The sequence below is a fragment of the Cyprinodon tularosa genome, unplaced genomic scaffold (genome assembly GCF_016077235.1).
Source record: "Cyprinodon tularosa strain WSP-4 unplaced genomic scaffold, ASM1607723v1 ctg45, whole genome shotgun sequence".
Taxonomy (NCBI): Eukaryota; Metazoa; Chordata; class Actinopteri; order Cyprinodontiformes; family Cyprinodontidae; genus Cyprinodon; species Cyprinodon tularosa.
The window spans coordinates 2,822,307-2,842,288 of record NW_024039174.1 but is presented as its reverse complement, the minus strand read 5'-3'; the positions used below and the strand labels follow the sequence as shown (position 1 = coordinate 2,842,288).

At 37.8% G+C, this 19,982-nt stretch overlaps 1 protein-coding gene across 2 annotated transcripts in view; it reads right to left on the bottom strand.

The window, feature by feature from the left end:
- Positions 1-1,061: 1,061 nt before the first annotated feature.
- The window catches only part of LOC119793335 (solute carrier family 12 member 7-like), a 46,895-nt gene continuing 27,974 nt past the window's right edge, over positions 1,062-19,982 (bottom strand). The window contains exons 16-26 of one of the 2 annotated variants that reach the window (XM_038300472.1): positions 18,358-18,477; positions 18,047-18,151; positions 15,693-15,861; positions 14,461-14,656; positions 13,652-13,821; positions 13,404-13,535; positions 13,165-13,272; positions 2,643-2,812; positions 2,244-2,258; positions 1,835-1,968; positions 1,062-1,409 (exon numbers count right to left, since the gene is read on the bottom strand). In XM_038300472.1, coding sequence (XP_038156400.1) covers positions 1,318-1,409; positions 1,835-1,968; positions 2,244-2,258; positions 2,643-2,812; positions 13,165-13,272; positions 13,404-13,535; positions 13,652-13,821; positions 14,461-14,656; positions 15,693-15,861; positions 18,047-18,151; positions 18,358-18,477 — 1,411 coding nt within the window. In that variant the 3' untranslated portion in view covers positions 1,062-1,317. The remainder of the gene's footprint in view (positions 1,410-1,834; positions 1,969-2,243; positions 2,259-2,642; positions 2,813-13,164; positions 13,273-13,403; positions 13,536-13,651; positions 13,822-14,460; positions 14,657-15,692; positions 15,862-18,046; positions 18,152-18,357; positions 18,478-19,982) is intronic. The other variant, XM_038300473.1, reaches the window with a different exon arrangement.

The window sequence follows — 19,982 nt, the reverse complement described above, 5'->3', positions numbered from 1 at the left end:
GTCAGACAAGATTAGGTCAACTGCTAGAAACCATTGAGCTCTAATAGTTGTAATTAATAAAAGTAAAATCTGTCTGTCCTTTCTTTACATGCTGGGACACTTCTAAACAGGTATTTCTTGAAAGTTTTTCAGTACACTGAATTAAGTGCATGATTTTGAGTTTTAACTAATGTATTCAAACACCTTTCAATTCTTAAATGGCTTTTTTTCAAACAGTTTAAAATGTATAATTCTAATTTATTTTAGACCTTCTAAAACTGAAAACATTTTTTGTTGATAAAATGATTTCGATACCAACTCCTTCTTTCCCTTAGTGGTTTATCTGTAAATTTAAGAATAGAATAAAAGGTTGCTAGTGCCACCATGACTAGTGGACAGTTGGAAAGTGTGTGTCAGTCTTAGAGGTGTTTTTATTACTAAAGAGGGCAAGTCTACTTGAAATGGGAATCGTTGGCCATTAGCCCATTCAGAGAGACTAATACTTCATTGAAATTTAAAGTTTATCCAAAAAAAAAACAAAAAAAAACACTGACATTGCTCAGGCTGATAGTTTTTTATTTATTACTTTTAACATTTTTTCATCTAAAATTCAATTATTACAGAAGCCTGTAAGCTCTAGAAATAATAGAAAAAAGAGGTTTTAAAAATTAAACAGTAAATGTAAATAAAATCAACTACTATTACAGTCTGTCAGTTTGTCTTAATAATACAAGTATCTAACAACAAGTGGCTTTCTAACAAAATAACTTCAAAACTATTTAAAACAAGATTTGCTAATATACAGAAACTGTTCAACTAATAAAGGGCAAATCAGTCCACAAAGTCATAACAACAACATAGTCAACAAAGACAACAAAAACAGTGGCATCCAAACAACTGATTAGCTCATTATCAATACCATTTTAGGAACTGGCACTGAAGTAAAACGTTCATTTCGTCTCCATCTCACTGTGACATCACTCAGATGTGGGCGCAAACAGGAAGATGTTCCTCTTCAGGAAAATGGCCATCAATAAATCATGCATTGCATGAAATGGCAAGTCTTTCAGGAAGAATATTTGCCTGTTAGAAGGGATGGAGAGCTTTTTTACAAATAGAGGGTATCCTGAGTTCAGCATCTTGCTGCATTTAACTCCCCTTCCTATAGAGCAAGATCATGAAACTAAAACACCAGCTGAAACTTGCTTTCCCCCCCCATCCGACAGCTTGAAGACAATGATTCCCATCATTAGTGCTGTTTTATTCTTTGACTTCTAGGCGGGGTTCACACAGCCCCATGTTTTCTCCAAATGTGATGTGATTCAAAGCTAGATTATGCTAAGAGTAGATAGTAATGACCTCCCGACCTCCCCCTCGAACTAACAAGACGCGGTCCAGTCCTTCCATTAAAACCTCCAGGAACTCCATATCTGAGAAACACATGGTTAAGGACATATGGTACACATCAGCTGGTTTATTTGTATCAGTAGTTTTTAAAGAACTTCACTATTGGCAGTAGCCACTGAAAAATACAGCTTTCAAATAGTTTGATAATTTATTGCAGTAGTATAATCTTACACCGAATAAATGCAGCTAAATTAAACTGTTGATATAAATATGTTTTTTCATTCAGATGAAGAAGGAAATTAACTATTTTAAACGAAATCAAAGATTACTGGTACCAGCAGTTACTCATGAAGATGACTGAATATGTATGGCGACCTATTTAGGGTGTACCTGCCTCTAGCCCAATCATTGCTGATCGTGCAGAGAGGAGTGGGTATATAGAATGTATTAATGGATAGATGATCAAATTACACAGATGTAAGAATCATATAACAGTCTGAAAGGATACAGTTCTCGTCGCCTTTTTTGTTTTTTGGTGGGCCTGGCATGTTGAGCAGGACCAACTGGGAATTTTTGGAATTCTTCACCACCACCTCATTCAGCTTAACAGCTGTGTGCATCCTCCGGACGTTAGACTGGTTTCTGCAATTAAAGACATCAATAAAAGTTTTGCTAAGAAAAACCTTCAGCCTCTAAAAAAAAGCCTGTGCTTAGGACATAAAGCAATACATAGCAGATGGCCACACTTGACATTATCCTTTTTGCAAATTAGCTTACATTGAGCTGTAATTTAATATCACACCATCATTGACTGTTTTTGCTGCCATGCAACCCCTTTCATGCCAGGTAAATTACAGCAACTTGCATGCAACAATTTCAGCACATACAACCAAAGACAGAAAGACGGAACAACTTACAGATTCTCCCATTCACTGGATGAGCAGGAAACAAAAGGGAAAATACAAATTCAGCATTGTAAACAAAATAAGAACTTATTACTTTACTCTTTCATAACTGTTGCAGCAGTGAATCCCAGTAAAATATATTACATGAAAATGTACCTAATAAAGACAAAAAATGGACATCCAATTTGTAAATAAAACATTTTGCAGCCTAAAATGTATTATTTCATATAATGTTTTAACTGAATTGGAGAACTGTATTTAGTTTTTCAATCCAGTTTAAAGATACAATCTGATCCTCCAGCATAAATGTTGGTAAAGACACCAAATATTAAGTTGAACCCATCATATTTGGGAAGAAATCAGCTGTTGTACTTTTTACTTGTGTTGTGCAGCAGAGATGGTTCTACTTACGGTTTCATATTAAACATGTCCTTAACTGCCATGCCTTCTCTATGTTTGTTCCTTTCATTGAGCAGTTTGTCTTTTGTCCATGTCATGTGGACACGATCAGGCGTGGCTCCATCTGTTTTGTCATTGACCACGGAATGAGATGCTGTGTTCCGGTCGTGAATCAGCTGGGCCTAAACGACACATTGAATTTGAATTACTGAAATTATTAGAGTCATTCCATAGAAATGGCACATGTTGAGTCCCTCTCACCTCTTAAGGGGTATTTCATCTATTGGATCACTAAACTTTATATTTTAACAGCTTTACATTTAGACTGAAATATACCATTTACTACAGTATGAAAAAATATTTAAAATTCTATCTTTTTTATGAGAAATAATGCAGTTTTTTCATTTGACCCCCCTATTTTGTCATGTCCCTCATGGCAATGATGAAAGTTTCCTTTGAAAATACCTAAATAAACTATTTAAAAAGTCAATAAATTTTTACATCAATGTAAAGATCTGTTTGTGCTCTTTAGTTGTTGATGTTTCTTTTTTTCTAAATTAATCATTAAATATTAATTTAAAATGACATTACTTCTGTCCCTGAGCAACCGCTCAACCCCGTTATACAAATGATCTCACCCCCATAGAAAGAAAGGTATGATCCACAGCTGCATATACATCAGGACGTGACATCACTGAAGTCTTTTGAACAACTGGACCACAGAGGCAGGCAAGGTGCTCACCTATTTTCCTCTAATTTGGTCATTTATCTTGTGATACTGTGGTCGTCAAACTAAATGACTTAACACCGTAACATTAAAAATTTATAAAAAAAATCTACTTCTTACAAAAAACTTTTTTATTTCAAAAATATATGCAAATTCTGAATTTAATGCATTCCATGTGCTCTCTTTCTTGTATTCACTACATTGAGAAGAAGCCATTTTGTGCAAAAATCTCAACCCCGTCACACTCAACACCGTTATGTGTTTGATTATAACGGTGTTGTGATAGTGTGATGGGGTTGAGATTTTAATACTTTGGTTGTTAAGTTATTCAATTACTTAGATTGATTATTATTATATTCAATCAATATTTTTATACTGTTAGCATGCTGAATGTGATTTATGTTCCATGTTAAGCTGTGAGTAAGGTGGCACCAACAATAGCAGCAGAAAGGCAGAGGAAATATCGGGAACGCCTTGAAGCTGATCCTGAAAGGAGGGAGAGATACCTGCAGAGTGAGCGTGAGAGATGGAGAAAGAATGTAGAGCCAGGGAAGAAGAAACCAATTCAAGAACTGAGTGAAAGAGAACAGCGTAAGAAAAGATAAATGTGGAGAGCAGCTTACCACAGGAGCAAGGAGAGGAAAGAAGTGATCAAGAACGTTCACTTTGGAGCTTCACATCAAGAGGCCACCCTTCATACGGGTGTGTTGTATGTTGGTGGACACCCAGAGCCTGTGTGCTTCAGCACCATCTCCCCCAGCAGGCATAAAGGCCCTCCAGCAATATGGCAGCATTTAAATCCTGTGCTGGATTACCTCAAGCCCAACCTCCACATGTGTCTGTGCTGCACTTTTTAAGTGATGGACCTTGTACCCAGTACAAACAACGAGGCAACTTCTACCTTTTCTCCACAGAACTTGACAAAAGAGGATTCAAGGCTGGGTCTTGGAATTTTTTTGAGGCTAGTCACGGAAAAGGAGCGCCAGATGGTGTTGTGGGGGCCTTAGAAAGAGCAGCTGACAAGATGCTGGCAAAGGGCCGGGACATCCCAGATGCAGAAGAGTTATTCAGAGCCTTGTCTGAAACAAACACAAGTGTCAAGTTGTTCTTTGTGAAAAGTGAAGATGTCGAAGAAGCAATGGAGAAACTGCCAAAGCAGATACCAGCTGTTCCCGCAACAATGAGAATTCATCAGGTCATTACTCTGGCTCCAGGAGAACTGATGGCTCGTGATGGAAGTTCGGTCATGATCCAGATTTCATGACCATAGGTGAGGGTAGGAACGTAGAGCGACCGGTAAATTGAGAGCTTTGCCTTTTCGCTCAGCTCTCTCTTCACCACCACAGTCCGGTGCAGCGTCCGCATTATTGCAGCAGCCGCACCGATCCGTCTATCAATTTCCCGCTCCATTCTTCCCTCACTCGTGAACAGGACCCCAAGATACTTGAACTCCTCCACTTGAGGCAAGGACTCTCCTCCAACCTGAAGGGGACAAGCCACCTTTTTCCGGTCGAGAACCATGGCCTCGGATTTGGAGGAGCTGATTCTCATCCCGGCCGCTTCACACTCGGCTGCGAACCGCCCCAGCGCACGCTGTAGGTCTTGGCAGGAGGGAGCCAGCAGAACTACGTCATCCGCAAAAGCAGGGACGAGATCCGCTGTTCCCCGAACCAGACCCCCTCCGGTCCTTGGCTGCGCCTAGAAATCCTGTCCATAAAAGTTATGAACAGGTCCGACTTAATGCCGGCAATGCGAACCAGGCTCCTGCTCCGCTTGTACAGAGAACGGATGGCCCCTAATAAAGGGCCCCCGACTCCATACTCCTGGAGCACCCCCCACAGGGCAGCACGAGGGACACGGTCGAATGCCTTCACGGTCGCCACCTTAACGTGGTGGATGGGTTTCAGTGCCTGGGTGATCCCAGAGGCTATGTTGTCGGGGGCTAAATGCCCCTGGAAGGGTCTCCCAAGGCTCTGGGTGACAGGTCAGACGAAGAGCGGTTCAAAAACCCTTATGACGAGGACTAAAACGAGGCACGTGACGTCGCCCGGTACAGCGGAGCCGTGACCCCACCCTGGAGCCAGGCCTGGGGTTGGGGTTCGTCGGCGAGCGCCTGGTGGTCGGGTTCTTCCTCGCGGGACCCGGCCGGGCCCAGCCCGAAGGAGCGACGCGAGGCCATCCCCCAGTGGGCCCACCACCTGCAGGGGGAACCATGAGGGACCGGTGCAAAGGGGATTGGGCGGCAGCCAGAGGCGGAGACCTCGGCAACCTGATCCGCGGGCGCTTAAACTGGCTCTGGGGACGTGGAATGTCACCTCACTTCATATTCTATTGTTGTTATTATGCCGTTTTGTTTTGTTCTTGTTGTTGTTGTTTTTGGGTTTATATTAAAGCTCAATTCAATAGCAATTTTAGCTGGTGTCTTTGCTATGGTTAAAAAATGAAATGCCAACAGAAAGTCCTAAACACTGAAATAAACAAAGAAAATCGTTTTTGTCCCTTCAACCCTGTTACCATCTTCAACCCTGTTATGTTAGTCTCAACCCCGTCACACCTATATTTTCACATATTATTTTTTTAAAATGTTGATAAAATAATTTAATGTCTATTGACTTTTGTTTCAAATATAAAGAGCTATCATTTGAAATTGATTTTGATTACAATTCTTGAGTTAAACTGAATTTCTGAAGAAAAATGAGTGAGTGCTTTCACCAATTTGTCACATTTCAGCATATAAGAAAGCATAAAGTGTTATTTTATGTAATTTTTCTTTTTGAAATGATTGAATTAGTATGGGGGACTTCTGAATAATGTGAAAATGTTTATTTCTTTCTAAATTCATTTTATAATAACATTCAGAAAGGCCTCAAAGTGTCCGTAACGGGGTTGAGGAATTAAGGTGAACACATCTTTAAGTACTGATCAATACTAAAAGAAAGTTAATGCCTGAGATGGGAAAATATGTTTTTCGGATAGTTAAATATATCCCTAAATATGTGGGATATACATAGAAAAAATACTATTGGGTAAAAAAATTGAAAATGTCCAAGTCCAATTTTACCCATTCTCATGGAATGACTCATTATGTATTGAACATGTTGGATAATTTGCTTGAGCTGTTCACAGCACACATACAAATATAAAGAAAACGGGTCATGATATGTGTGAAGTATAAGAGCAATGAAGTGCGAAGCAGGTTTATGGAGATAAAAAAAAAAAGAAATCGAATATAGAACCTAATACATGGATTTTTGTTAGGAGGGGTGGAGGGAATAATGGCTGAAAAAAACAACTTGGCTGTGAAGAAGTATTTAAATAACAACGGCTGCGTAGAAATCAAATAGATGCAACTTATTAATCATATTAAGGTAACCCTGGTTCAAAGCTACAGGTAATATAAGAAGCAGACAGTGTGAAGCTACCTAAACAGGTAAACTGACTGGTTAGCTAGTATATAGAAAAAGAATATATAAATAATGTACTTTTGTATATATACAACATATAAATAAATTGCACTAGCTTAAAATGAACAACAACAATAAATACTATTGGTGCTCCATAAGCAAATCCCTTAATTTAGTTACTATTCCATCATTTTGCTTAAGCCTTTGTAACATAATCAGAGCAACAAAAAATCTGTTTTTATGCATCTTCAAGCTGTAAGAATATACTATACATTTTCGGTTAAATTAATTTGATTATCTTAAATTTTAAGGTATGTAACGGTATAGTGGAGGACCTTCTTTTGTCGTGTGGATCAGCAAAATAACTAGTCCTCCTAATTGTCAATCATTCTTGTGATATGTTTACGTAAGGCCGTCCTACGTGCTCGTCCCCATTTTCACTTAACAGTGGTGAGTCTGACTTAGTGGGAAAAATTGCAAATCTTTTTTTGAGAAGTAAGCTTGTATCTGCGATGCAAACAGCAACTTTTAAACAGAGCGTGATAAATGTGCTCCTGCATGCCCTCGCACGAGTTTAATAGGCGTTATCTCTCGGAAGCGGGTACAGGGTTGTGCATATGTATTTTTTTTAAAGTAGTGAGGGCGGATCTTTTAAAAAATTCATGAAAATCCTCCACTATACCTTTAAATTTACTTTATTCTTGGTCTGTTTCAAAGTTATTTTTGATTATATATATATTTAACCAGAGAGAAAGCTTTAAAAAAATCACAGTAAAACCTGAAAAGAACATAGTCAACTTTCACCAATTTTAAAGAAATTCAAATACTTCATCCTATAATAGTTAGAAGTTTTAGATTTCCCTTTTATTAAAAAAATTATTTAAATGTTGATCTAATATTTGTATTAGTATTTTGTATCATACTGTGATAAATTAAACACATACATGTACAATATCATCTCTACTTTTGCTAATACATAAATGGATGGATTTATCACAATTTAAAATGTATATATTTTTATTATATATTTTCAGTTGCTTCTTATAACTGTATAATTGTAAGCAATATTTTGTCCAATGTTTTTATTCCTCTATTTTTCTAAACACCACTATATGTCGGTTTAAACCGTCTATAATCTCCTGCTGTAATTAGTAATGATGAGTATTTTTAATAAATAACTTTGTCCTCCCCTAGTGGCAGTTTTATTTTTAAGTTCCAACATCAAATATCGACCTTTTTGACCGAGGCCTTGTGTACAGTTTACTGAACTTTTTGGCGGAAGAGCTTTAACTGATTTCTTTCCTGAGGATTATAAAATTCTTTGCAAGAAAAAAAGAGCAAACCAAATATTAATCAAAATGAAAATAATGCTTGAGGTCAAAATAAAAGACAGGAGTAGATACAGATGTACTCAGTGAATCACCGGTGCCTCTAAAGGTCATAGATGCTCATAAAGGTGCACCTTGACAAGGTGTAAGTATGATAAACTGGAACACTATCATCTCAGACATTAGCCAATAAAATTATATTAGCAATTAATAGAATGCAACAGGATGACACAGTCCTGCTCCCATCATGATTCAAAAGCCAGCAATGACGTGGCACAAAGTAAATGTATCCTCTCATATAAGAAAGACAAATTACACTTTGGTGATGGTGAAGGATACAAAAGGGTTTTAAATAAGAATGATCTTTTTTATCCTTGATACATTTTTAAACTAAAGTAATGCTAAAAAAAATAGTATGTATCCAGCAACAGATAGAGTAGCATAAAGTAGCATCACCTATCAAGGCCTGCTGTAGTTATATATTTAAAAAGGTTCCCAAATATAATTGTAACCTAAAAAGCAAAATATGTCAACAATCTAAAAAAAAAAAAAAAAAAAAATAATATATGGAAATGGATATAACGAGTAGATGAGTCTCACAGAAAAAGCTCACTCATACTGAGATTTAAACATAGAGATCACAGTGGGTATAGAGGTCTAAAAATTTAAAGGATAAAAAAAAGTCATACCTTTTGCCCAGTGCCATTTCTTTTCAGTTTTCATTTTATACATTTGGACTGGTCCAAACTATATAAATATTTCCTTATGGTGATGATGCCAACATTGCCATGAAATGATTCTGCACTGGTAGGAGGCACAGATTAAAATCATGTAAAACAGAGCTCAGGCAATGCCAGATCCTGGTAGCTCCATAATAACTATGAGAATGACTTCTCTGCATTAAATTTTTCAGATTAAATCTTCTGAATATTGGTACCGACTTAAGTTAGCAAAGGGGTACCCACACCAAGATTGTCACTTTCCGTCTGGTTCTCTTTTTTTCAATGTAGAAAAAGATTAAAAAAGGAACTGCATTTGGTTCAAATAGTTTAAAGACGCTGACAGCTCCATAAGATTTTTCAAAATCAAAAAGTAAAGCAAAACATCTCATCTTTCAAGAAACATTAACTTAATTTTTACAAAATAAATATCTTGGCTGCATGAGGTCACATATGCTTGCCTCAACATCCCCCCTCAGCAAGGAAGGCTCATTTATTCACAGTTTTAATTAAACAACTCTGGGTCAACAATAAAAAAAAGGATGAATAAATATGTTAATTGATATCAGGAAAGATTTTTGCCCCTGCTGCTATGACACTTACACTACCCAGTCTGGAGAATGCAGCATGAAAAACATGTAAATGATGAGCAGAAGCAGATTTAAGAGCTGGAGTTTAATTCTGATCAGAAAGACATGATCATGCAAAACCAGCAAGAAAGTAAAACTGTCCTCATTTTATGTTGGCATCTTTGTCAAAGTGCTGCAGCTGGAATGACTGAATTATATGGGCCAGGAAAAATGACATGAAAAATGAGGTGGAGGATGAAACCATGAGTGGTTGCTACAAGCCGTTTGTTGAGCTTGGCTACCTCATCCTCTGGAATGCTCAGAGTGTTGAGCGGTGAGTCAACATTAGGCCACTTCCTCCTCTTAATGGAGCCACGCGACACATCTGTGATGCTCTGAATCTAAGCCCATGGTCCATTAAAAACATAATGTTATTAAAATACGAAGTTCAAAAACAGAGATATCTTAGTAACAGAGCTCCATAATATAACCAAATTGGTTAAACATACAACCCTTTTTCCTCTTTTCTTGGTTTCACTGGTGAGCCTAACATTTCTTTCAGTCAAAAGTAAAAAGAAAAAAAAGGACTCCACTCAAGTGCAGTCTATATTTATTTTGCCATGTTGAGGCATTATTCAAAGGTAACTGGATGCTTGCTGCACTTGGATTAGTCTGATTTATCCGTTTTACTTTTTAGCAGCTTGTCTAATAACTTGTGCAATCTCCATTGTAATTGATGGTCTGCTCACAGCTAAAATTGGCTACATTCACACAGCAGACTGAAGTGAACCAAATTAAATTTTTTTATCCATATGCATCCTGTTTCTGATCTTTTTATGACAGTCTGAACAACAAAGATCTGATTTTTTTCCAATGCAACCCAGGCCACTTGGCTATATGGTCCTTTTCAAAAAATGGTCGCATTTATCCGACCTGAACCTCAATAATACTCAACAAAGGTCACTATTCTGTGTCTTGCTACACAAAAGTGGAAAGAAAAAACAACCATGGCGAACAATAACTCCTGAAAGCAGTCTTTTTTTTTTACCATCTTGAAAATGTTGAGTTTTTAAGGTTGGGAAAGATCGCTAGATGAGCTCCATCACTACCATCCATATTTACTTTGGCAAACACAGAGCACGCTGGCTGGTAACATCATTTCGTTCTCTAGTGCGCATGCAGAACACTTAAGCTGTACAAGTGCAGTTCATAAAGGAGATCATATACAAGTCGCATATATTTGGAAATGTGATCGGCAATGCAAAAAGATTATTTTCCCTCAAAAATCGGAATTGAGCATTGAGGCCTGCAGTGTGAACGAAGCCATAATCTCAAAGTTTTTGACTGTAAAAAGGCCAATGATTTTTCATCTGGCAGGCCAGATTGCTAATGCATAGCATTCAAGTTTAGCAATTAATCTGGGACTGCTCCAATTGAATCTATTCATGGGAAGGAGGGACATTCAGTAGAAACTTCTGAGTTAATTGGGCAAAACAGCACCAAGTCCCAGTCTATCAATTTTTATTCTAGCTAATCACGGTAACAAATGAATACGCAGTAGACACAACAACAATTTACAATTTATACTCTTGCTGTTTCTCTATAAAAGATAAATTTTAAAAGAGAAAATGTTCATTTTGATCTGGCTGTGGGCTTAGCAGCTCTTGCTTTTATGACAGCTATGTGTCCTGCCTTAAATGACAACACCACAATCTGATTGGTTGATCCATTTTGGGTCAGACAAACGTTTGCACGGGAGCTGGACAAGATGAGTTTCCTTGTTTGTGAACAAAAGAATACAGTAATAACTGGGCTTGCAGGCAAGATGACATCACTTTGCCAAAAGATTAACTTAGACATAATTTCCTTGAAACCTTCATGATAACATCCATAAACCTACACTCTGAAATGCAGATATCATATTCGGAGACATTGATAAATCTGCAAAATTTTCTCTTAAAATCTACAGGGTGAATATTTGGTAAGTATATTTATTTTTTGGTCTCCTTATAAACAGTAAAAACTGCCCAAATACCACAGATGTCCTCTTTAGGGATGTGCTGCATTGTTAAATTAAAGCCACTGTCTTAAAGGAATAGTACACCCAAAACATGATTAGCCTTCATTTTCTACTCACCCCCATGCTGAACAAAACTCTGGAGTACTTTTTTGATATCTCAAATGCATCTGGAGATCTGGGAGGCTTCTTGCTGTCTGCTGACATTCAAATAATGGAGGTCTATGGCGCCCGAGACAGAAAGGTCCACAAAAGTCCACAAAAACGTGTCAATATTCCTCCATACTGCTCGTCCAATGTAATCCAAGTGTCCTGAGTGGGTAGCATCCAGAATTTACTCGAAACGAAGTCATTTAGAACGTTTTAGAGCCTAAACAGTAGTGTATAGGATTTCCTAATAGCGCCCCCATGCACGCTCACGATTCTACGGAAGCCGGCAGACCAAACCGGAAGGAAGTGCGCATTCAGCGTCTGCTCTGCCGATAATGCAAGCGTAGAAGAAGAAATGTGCTGTTTACCTGTGCAAAGAAAGAAACAACGAAAGAAAAATGTCTGAGGACTTCAGTGTTGAGGAAGAGCATGAGTTCTTTGCCGAGCTGAATGCGCTGGTTTGGTCTGCCGGCTTCCGTAGCGTCGTGAGCGCGCATGGGGGCGCTATTAGGAAATCCTATACACTACTGTTTATGCTCTAAAAACATTCTAAATGACTTCGTTTCGAGTAAATTATGGACGCTACCCACTCAGGACACTTGGAATACATTGGACGAGCAGTATGGAGGAATATTGACACGTTTTTATGGACTTTTATGGACCTTTCTGTCTCGGGCGCCATAGACCTCCATTATTTGAATGTCAGCAGACAGCAAGAAGCCTCCCAGATCTCCAGATGCATTTGAGATATCAAAAAAGTACTCCAGAGTTTTGTTCAGCATGGGGGTGAGTAGAAAATGAAGGCTAATCATGTTTTGGGTGTACTATTCCTTTAAAAACAACCTTTATAAAGCGATGGGTTGTTGTTCTTTTTTATTACCGTACTATCTTTTTATTAAACTGTTTCACTTAGAGGCAACGTCTCATTGTTTCACAGACCTGTTATAGATATAAAAGACAGAATGGAAGAGTATGTATACAATCTTTGTAGAATGAAGTTTTATTTTCTGTATATTTTCAATAATTCTTTCTAAAATATTAATAATTTATAATTTATAAAATAATGATCTGATATTTGGATCGGATATTGAATAATTAGCTGGATAGCTTATTAGTAATCATAGATCCAATCCAGTGAACTTTACAAGGAAATGTTATTTCTTTATTTTTGCTACTTAGTTGTTAATAAATACTATAAAGTACATTTATATCTGTGTTAATTTGTAACCTTTTTTCTAACAATATTTATGTCGTCCCTCCCCTCACATGGCGACATATGTTTCATCCAATCAACAGATTAATCGGACCATTATCTGATATCAGCTGCTACGATCAGCCCATATATTGTAATGGATTGAATAAGAAAAAAGAAAAGGAGCGCTGCACCTCTAATAATAACATTACCAATTTGTACATATAGTTATGACACTGCATGTTATTACTGCTATACTGTTTCTTGACTTCAAAAATTTTAAAGTGCTAAAGCTATTTTAGGCAAACTACTGCAACCAGCGCATAAGGTTGGTCTGGAGCACTGAAACACTACAGAGCATAAAAGATGCCTTAAATTTACAGTGTATTGTTACTTTAAAACAGGTTTTACTTCATGAGTGATTATACCTCTCTTTCTCTCTCAGTACGGGACAGTTGCATCTCCTTTAGCATTTGGGATCTCTGCTCCATCTTCAGTGTCTTCTCATATGTGAAGGCTGAGATGTCACTGTCATGCTATAGAAGCACAATACAGGAGATATTCAGATTTCAGATATAAAACCATAAAGCAGTATTTTTATTTTTTGCAATGGTTAGTCAAGCTATTGCCATTTTAAAGACAATGAGGGAAATCTGTGTTGTCTCACCATCTCTACCACCTCCACCTCTGCATCTAGTCTTAGATGATATAGAAACACCTGCAGATCCTTTTTCATCTGGATAGAGTTATCATTCAGCTGGGCCACTGTGAAGATCCGCATTTTGCACTTCCTCCACACCTACAAATACTTGCATAAGTAACAGCTGATGGAAGATATACATTGCAATATGCTATTCCTTCCACCAAATAATCCAACGTTACACTGCAGACATAAAAGCTGTGGTGAGCATGCACCTTGTGTTGCATGAGTAAAAATGGCAGCAGCATGAGGAGACCACCATCATGGACAATCCACCACACGTCAATAGCTCCCTCCTTCAGTCGTTCCTGGTTGTCTGGGAAATGATCGATGTTCTTCGCGACCAGGAGAGCCTGATTGGCTTCTGTCGTCTCCCTCACCGTCTCTGGATGGAGACAGATAAAAATGGAGAAATGCAAGAGAATTTAAAAGTTTTTACTGATTCAGAGAAAAATATGATATCAGATCTATTTGATAGAAACATTTAATTCATGTCTTCTCAGAATGGTTATCTTAGAGGAAAGTTCTACAGCGAAGTGGTAGAAAACTTCACATTTAAGATTTAACATGGATGTTGTTCATAATTGTGTTAGGTTTATTCTTTATTAACCATGTATTGTTAATCTGTTAGCCAGATTAGATGGAGTAGAAGGTCTTCCTTCAAATGGTGAATTACATTGTGTGAACAGAGGCCACTATGTTACTTTTTTACTCCTGTTTTTATGGCCCTTTTTATATGGTTTTACCCAGTTTGAGTCAAGAATAATTATACTAGGTAACTTGTTCCCAGGAAAAGAACCGGAATGGAAGTTCAAAGGCATAACCGCCTTCAGGAGGACCTAACTTCCTTATTTAACAACTGGTATGTTTATACCAGTCTAATGGAGGTTTTATACTGTGAAATGCAATATTTAACCATAATATCTCAAATTTCCTTACACTTTCAAAATAGGTCTTGGGTGATCCAAGTACAAGTAAATGTTTATTTCGCTCAGTTTATAAATGGCAGTATTGCATAGTTTACCTATAAAGTTTCTTCTAGGAAGGGAGTCCGTGGGATGCTTCCAGCCTGCGGGCCAGGCCATCAGCACAGCGTTGTGTTTCATTCCTCCCAGACCTGCAGACTGGATCATTATGGAGAAACCGTCTCGCAGGCTGGACGACACAACAACATGGGCGAAGCCCTTGGTTCGCTCTGCTGTCATAGTCGCTTTCATGTTCTGGATTAGTAAAAAAAAGCCTAGTTAAAGATGGAGGAAAAACCTACTTAAGAAATAACACGTTTACAGTAGTTTAAATTTTTTTATCTAATTCATACTAACTGTGTTAAATGGTGATACACATTTCAAGGCAATAAAGTTTATCAATGTCAGTTTATATTTTCATAAATAGGGAGGATTATATGCTACGACACTCTTAATAAGGTAGAGAGGTGAAACAGGTGTTGAAATTGGTGCAGAATTTGCATTCTGAACGAATGGTTGTAAATCCTAACTGTAATGTTAGTGCAGAACATCAGATATTATACACCAAATTCTTTAGTAAAACATTTTTTAATAATGACGGATAGTTGGTGAGCAGTGATATTAATAAGAAGATGCATCAATCAGTAATAATGAAAGAATTTCTTCTTATTTGCTATGAAAGGAGGGTAGCCATTTTTTTATGGTTTAGGAGGGGTCGAACAGTGGGAAGTACTCACCCTCTCCCTCTAATTCTGTTTTATTAAATCAACTAAATATATAGATAATATAAAAAAAAGTATTACTCCCTCTAATACTTTTATTTGAACATATCTATTGTTGGAAATTACCAACAACAGTATCTTAAAAGGTTAGCCACAGTAATGGTGGTTAAATAAATGAAGCACTTTGAAGTGTTGAAGTGTGAAGTAAATTATACACAGCTAGACTATGAGTGTGGTAAAACCTAAAAATAAAGCACTTGATTTGATTTAAGGGTACGAGATTGACATTTTAGGTTTTTATTTTTCATCAAATGCTAAAAGCTATGTGTAGTTTTTCCTCCCTTTTAAGCACTACTCCCCATAAAATGAAAAAAAAAATATTTAGAATGTTTAAATGGCTTAAAAACAAGGTTATTACTTAAAGAAGGGGTTTAAATAGATATAAAGAAAGAAAAACCCTCCCAGTCCCATATGTCATCAGTTAGTTGGTGTCACTGTATACAGGAATTTGTAACCACAGGAGAGATGAGCATAACAGTCTGACCAAAAGTAGAACAGAGGAGCCAAACCTGCTCTCCATGATTGGCATCTTCTTTACGTGTCATGTACGTCCCTTCCAGGACGGAACAAACTATAGTTAGTCCTTTGCCCGCTTTGAGCTGTGAGGTAAAGGACAGGAGACGAGGGTGCTTCACTTGAAGCTCAGAGTTCAGTTTGCACAACACCAACAGCTGTGGTCTGCAAAAAATTACAAACAGCAGATAATTTCAGTCAAAAAAAAGAAACAAATATATACATTTAATTTAAATAGCTTATTTATATTTGATTGAGTTCCTCTTCATAATTACATAATGTATTTGCAAAAAAAATATTAGCAAAATAAAGAACACACTTAGGGAGTTTCAGCTAAATTTAAACATCACAGCAGTTGTGGTTAATTCAGACACTATGAGTGTGGGAGCAAGAAGAAATGGGGATTTTTTTTTTTACTGCATTATATGTTTATATCAGAGGTGGATAATCCAGGTCCAGAATGTAAAAACTCTCTCAAGTTTTCCTTCATGCTGTTCACTTGACCTTGTAATTAGCACCCAAGTTTGTGCAAGTCTCTGTATGGATATTTTAACTTACTGGAACTGGATTATCCACCTCTGTATGTTTATATAAACCTTAAAATGTCATGAGCAAGCCAAAATGTGTTTTATGCAGTGGATGTTAACTAATATCAGCCCCAAATAAAAACTTGGAAAAAAAATTAAAGAAAATGATAAAAAAAAAACAAAAAACATTTGGACCGCCTTTGCTGCTGGTTGTGTAAATCCTGGCTAGATTGTGATAAAACTTATTTTTTCCATCTGTAAAATATTTGCTCTGAGTAGATGTGCTGGCCTTTTCCTGTTAGACAGCTGAGAGCAAGTTTTTAGAGTTTGTTTACCTTCTGATTCAATCTGCTGTGGTTCCATGTTTAGTATTAACTTAAACTGTTTACATCAGCTTTTCGCCAATGCTCTGATGTTTCTGTGGATGCCACATACACTATATTGCCAAAAGTATTTGCTCATCTGCCTTGACTCACATATGAGCTTAAGTGACATCCCGTTCCTAATCCATAGGGTTCAATATGACGTCGGTCCACCCTTTGCAGCTAGAACAGCTTCAACTCTTCTGGGAAGGCTGTCCACAAGGTTTAGGAGTGTGTTTATGGGAATTTTTGACCATTCTTCCAGAAGCGCATTTGTGAGGTCGCACACTGATGTTGGACGAGAAGGCCTGGCTCTCAGTCTCCGCTCTAATTCATCCCAAAGGTGTTCTATCGGGTTGAGGTCAGGACTCTGTGCAGGCCAGTCAAGTTCATCCACACCAGACTCTGTCATCCATGTCTTTATGGACCTTGCTTTGTGCACTGGTGCACAGTCATGTTGGAAGAGGAAGGGGCCAGCTCCAAACTGTTCCCACAAAGTTGGGAGCATGGAATTGTCCAAAATGTCTTGGTATGCTGAAGCATTCAGAGTTCCTTTCACTGGAACTAAGGGGCCAAGCCCAGCTCCTGAAAAACAACCTCACACCATAATCCCCCCTCCACCAAACTTTACACTTGGCACAATGCAGTCAGACAAGTACCGTTCTCCTGGCAACCGCCAAACCCAGACCCGTCCATCAGATTGCCAGATGGAGAAGCGCGATTCGTCACTCCAGAGAACGCGTCTCCACTGCTCTAGAGTCCAGTGGCGGCGTGCTTTACACCACCGCATCCGACGCTTTGCATTGCACTTGGTGATGTATGGCTTGGATGCAGCTGCTCGACCATGGAAACCCATTCCATGAAGCTCTCTGCGCACTGTTCTTGAGCTAATCTGAAGGCCACATGAAGTTTGGAGGTCTGTAGTGATTGACTCTGCAGAAAGTTGGCGACCTCTTCGCACTATGCGCGTCAGCATCCGCTGACCCCGCTCCGTCAGTTTACGTGGCCTACCTCTTCGTGGCTGAGTTGCTGTCGTTCCCAAACACTTCCATTTTCTTATAATACAGCTGACAGTTGACTGTGGAATATTTAGGAGCGAGGAAATTTCACGACTGGATTTGTTGCACAGGTGGCATCCTATCACAGTTCCACGCTGGAATTCACTGAGCTCCTGAGAGCGACCCATTCTTTCACAAATGTTTGTAAAAACAGTCTGCATGCCTAGGTGCTTGAATTTATACACCTGTGGCCATGGAAGTGATTGGAACACCTGATTCCAATAATTTGGATGGGTGAGCAAATACTTTTGGCAATATAGTGTATGTCTGTTTCATGTAGAAGAAACCTACAGCAATGAACCTGGAGAATAGGAAGTTAAATTCCTATCCTTTTACTGGGATTGGAGGTTTAAGAGGATATAAGAATATTTGAATGATTCTGTATAAATGTAATGGCACTCACCTCCAATTTTTGGTGTGCAGCGGTGCTTCTTCAAGGCGAATAAGAGCATAACGGGCTGCATTTAATGACAGACCTCTGATTCCATCACCCCACTCCGTTTCAGCTCTGCATCAAACAGGAAAACATAATTTCTCTACTCAAATGGTTTTCTAAAGGCTCTATGAATTGAATTTCACCGATTGCCAAAAAAAAAAAAAAGTGGGACACTGGGACATCAAATTAAAGCTGAAATGATCCCATTAAAGTCAAATTTTTTTTTTTTTTACAGCAATTCCAAAATGATCTCTTGGCTTCAAAATGTGGGAACTCACCCTCTGTATTCAATGTATTTGTAAATACAGCCAGCGATCACAATGGCAATCAGGGCATAAAACCAGGAGCAGATGAACATGAGAGACAGACAGAGACTCATGCCAAGGAAGGACAGAGCCCTGCAGGAAACAAACAGAAGTTCTTAATGAAACAGACTTACAGAAAAAAAAAAAAATAAATGTATTTCTTAAAGCTCTACTAATGGTGTTTCCATCAATATCTACGTACAAATTCTCCACAAAAACTCTATACTCTTCCATCAACGGTTTTCTGAAGTATTCATTATATGTAAAATGCTAACATTAACCTCTTACACCCTAAGGGGGTATAAATAAATTTCTGCCTGACAAAAACACACAAAAGTAAATAACTTATAGCCTCAAAGCTATTAGATTTAAGAAGAAACTTTTGGTACGTCTGTAAAGGTAAGATGTCATAGAATGGTTTTCTGGTGTCAGCACCATTGTAGCTTTGACCCTGCCTGAAATATTAGGGACAAAATACAAAATATTTTGCATTTTTTGAACCTCGCCAAAATTTTCTTTGAAATAAACATTGCAAAACACTACCAAAATATTATTTATAGCACAAAAAAGTAGTACAGACTTTCAAATCTAAATGTTGTGTAAAAATATACCAAATTTGGACTCAATCAGATGAATCATATTTATTTTAGAATGGTATTAGTGAGAAATTTCTTAGGCGGAGAGGCCATTTTGGCACATTTATCCATAAATGTCACCAAACTGTGCCAAATATGTTTTTTACATCAATACTGGGGGTTTGTTAAAATTACGAAGTCACGTAGCAACTGGACCCACTGTGCATTTTTGACATTTGGCTTTACAGCCAAACTGTGCAACGTTTAGCCACTAGGGGCACTAGACCTATGCATTTCAAGTTTAACGCCCCTGAAAGCAACCAGCAACTTGCACTGTCGCAAGAAAAACAGCCTTTCTCTGTTTTGAAGTCTGATAGCATATCGCTTTGGATCAGCAGACTGAGAAGTTGAGAGTTACTTATAAATTATAGGCCACATTAAACCTCTAGATAAAATCCTACAACACAGACCAAAAAATATGTTTGATCAGGTAACTTTCATATTTGTTTTGTTGCCGAAAGACATATTAGCTATCATATTAAATGGGAGCTCAGACAGACAAAAAGCAGCATGGTTGATTTAGCGATGGATTTGACCACGTTAAGTTACATAGGCAAGTGTTTGAGCAGGACATCCCGCATGGAGCATCGATACCTGCCAAGGACTGTATATTGGCCAGAAATCATTTAAATATATCTCAAATATAGCTAATCATTGGATCAAAGATGCTAAATTGCAAATATGGCTTCTATTTGTGACCTGCTCCAAATCAACCTAAAGGTAATCCAGCAACTCAAAAATAAAAAATCGTGTTGCTGGACAGATGATCTATCTCCACCATTATCTATTTCTGACAGACCAAATATGTTAACATGGACATGTAGGATTATAACCCTCCATCTTTCTCATTGTATAACTTGTTGACCAAAGATGATTTTGCATATCAGTTCAATTAAATTTCAATTCAATTCAGTTTATTTATATAGCTCCAATTCACAACACATGTCATCTCAAGGCCCTTTA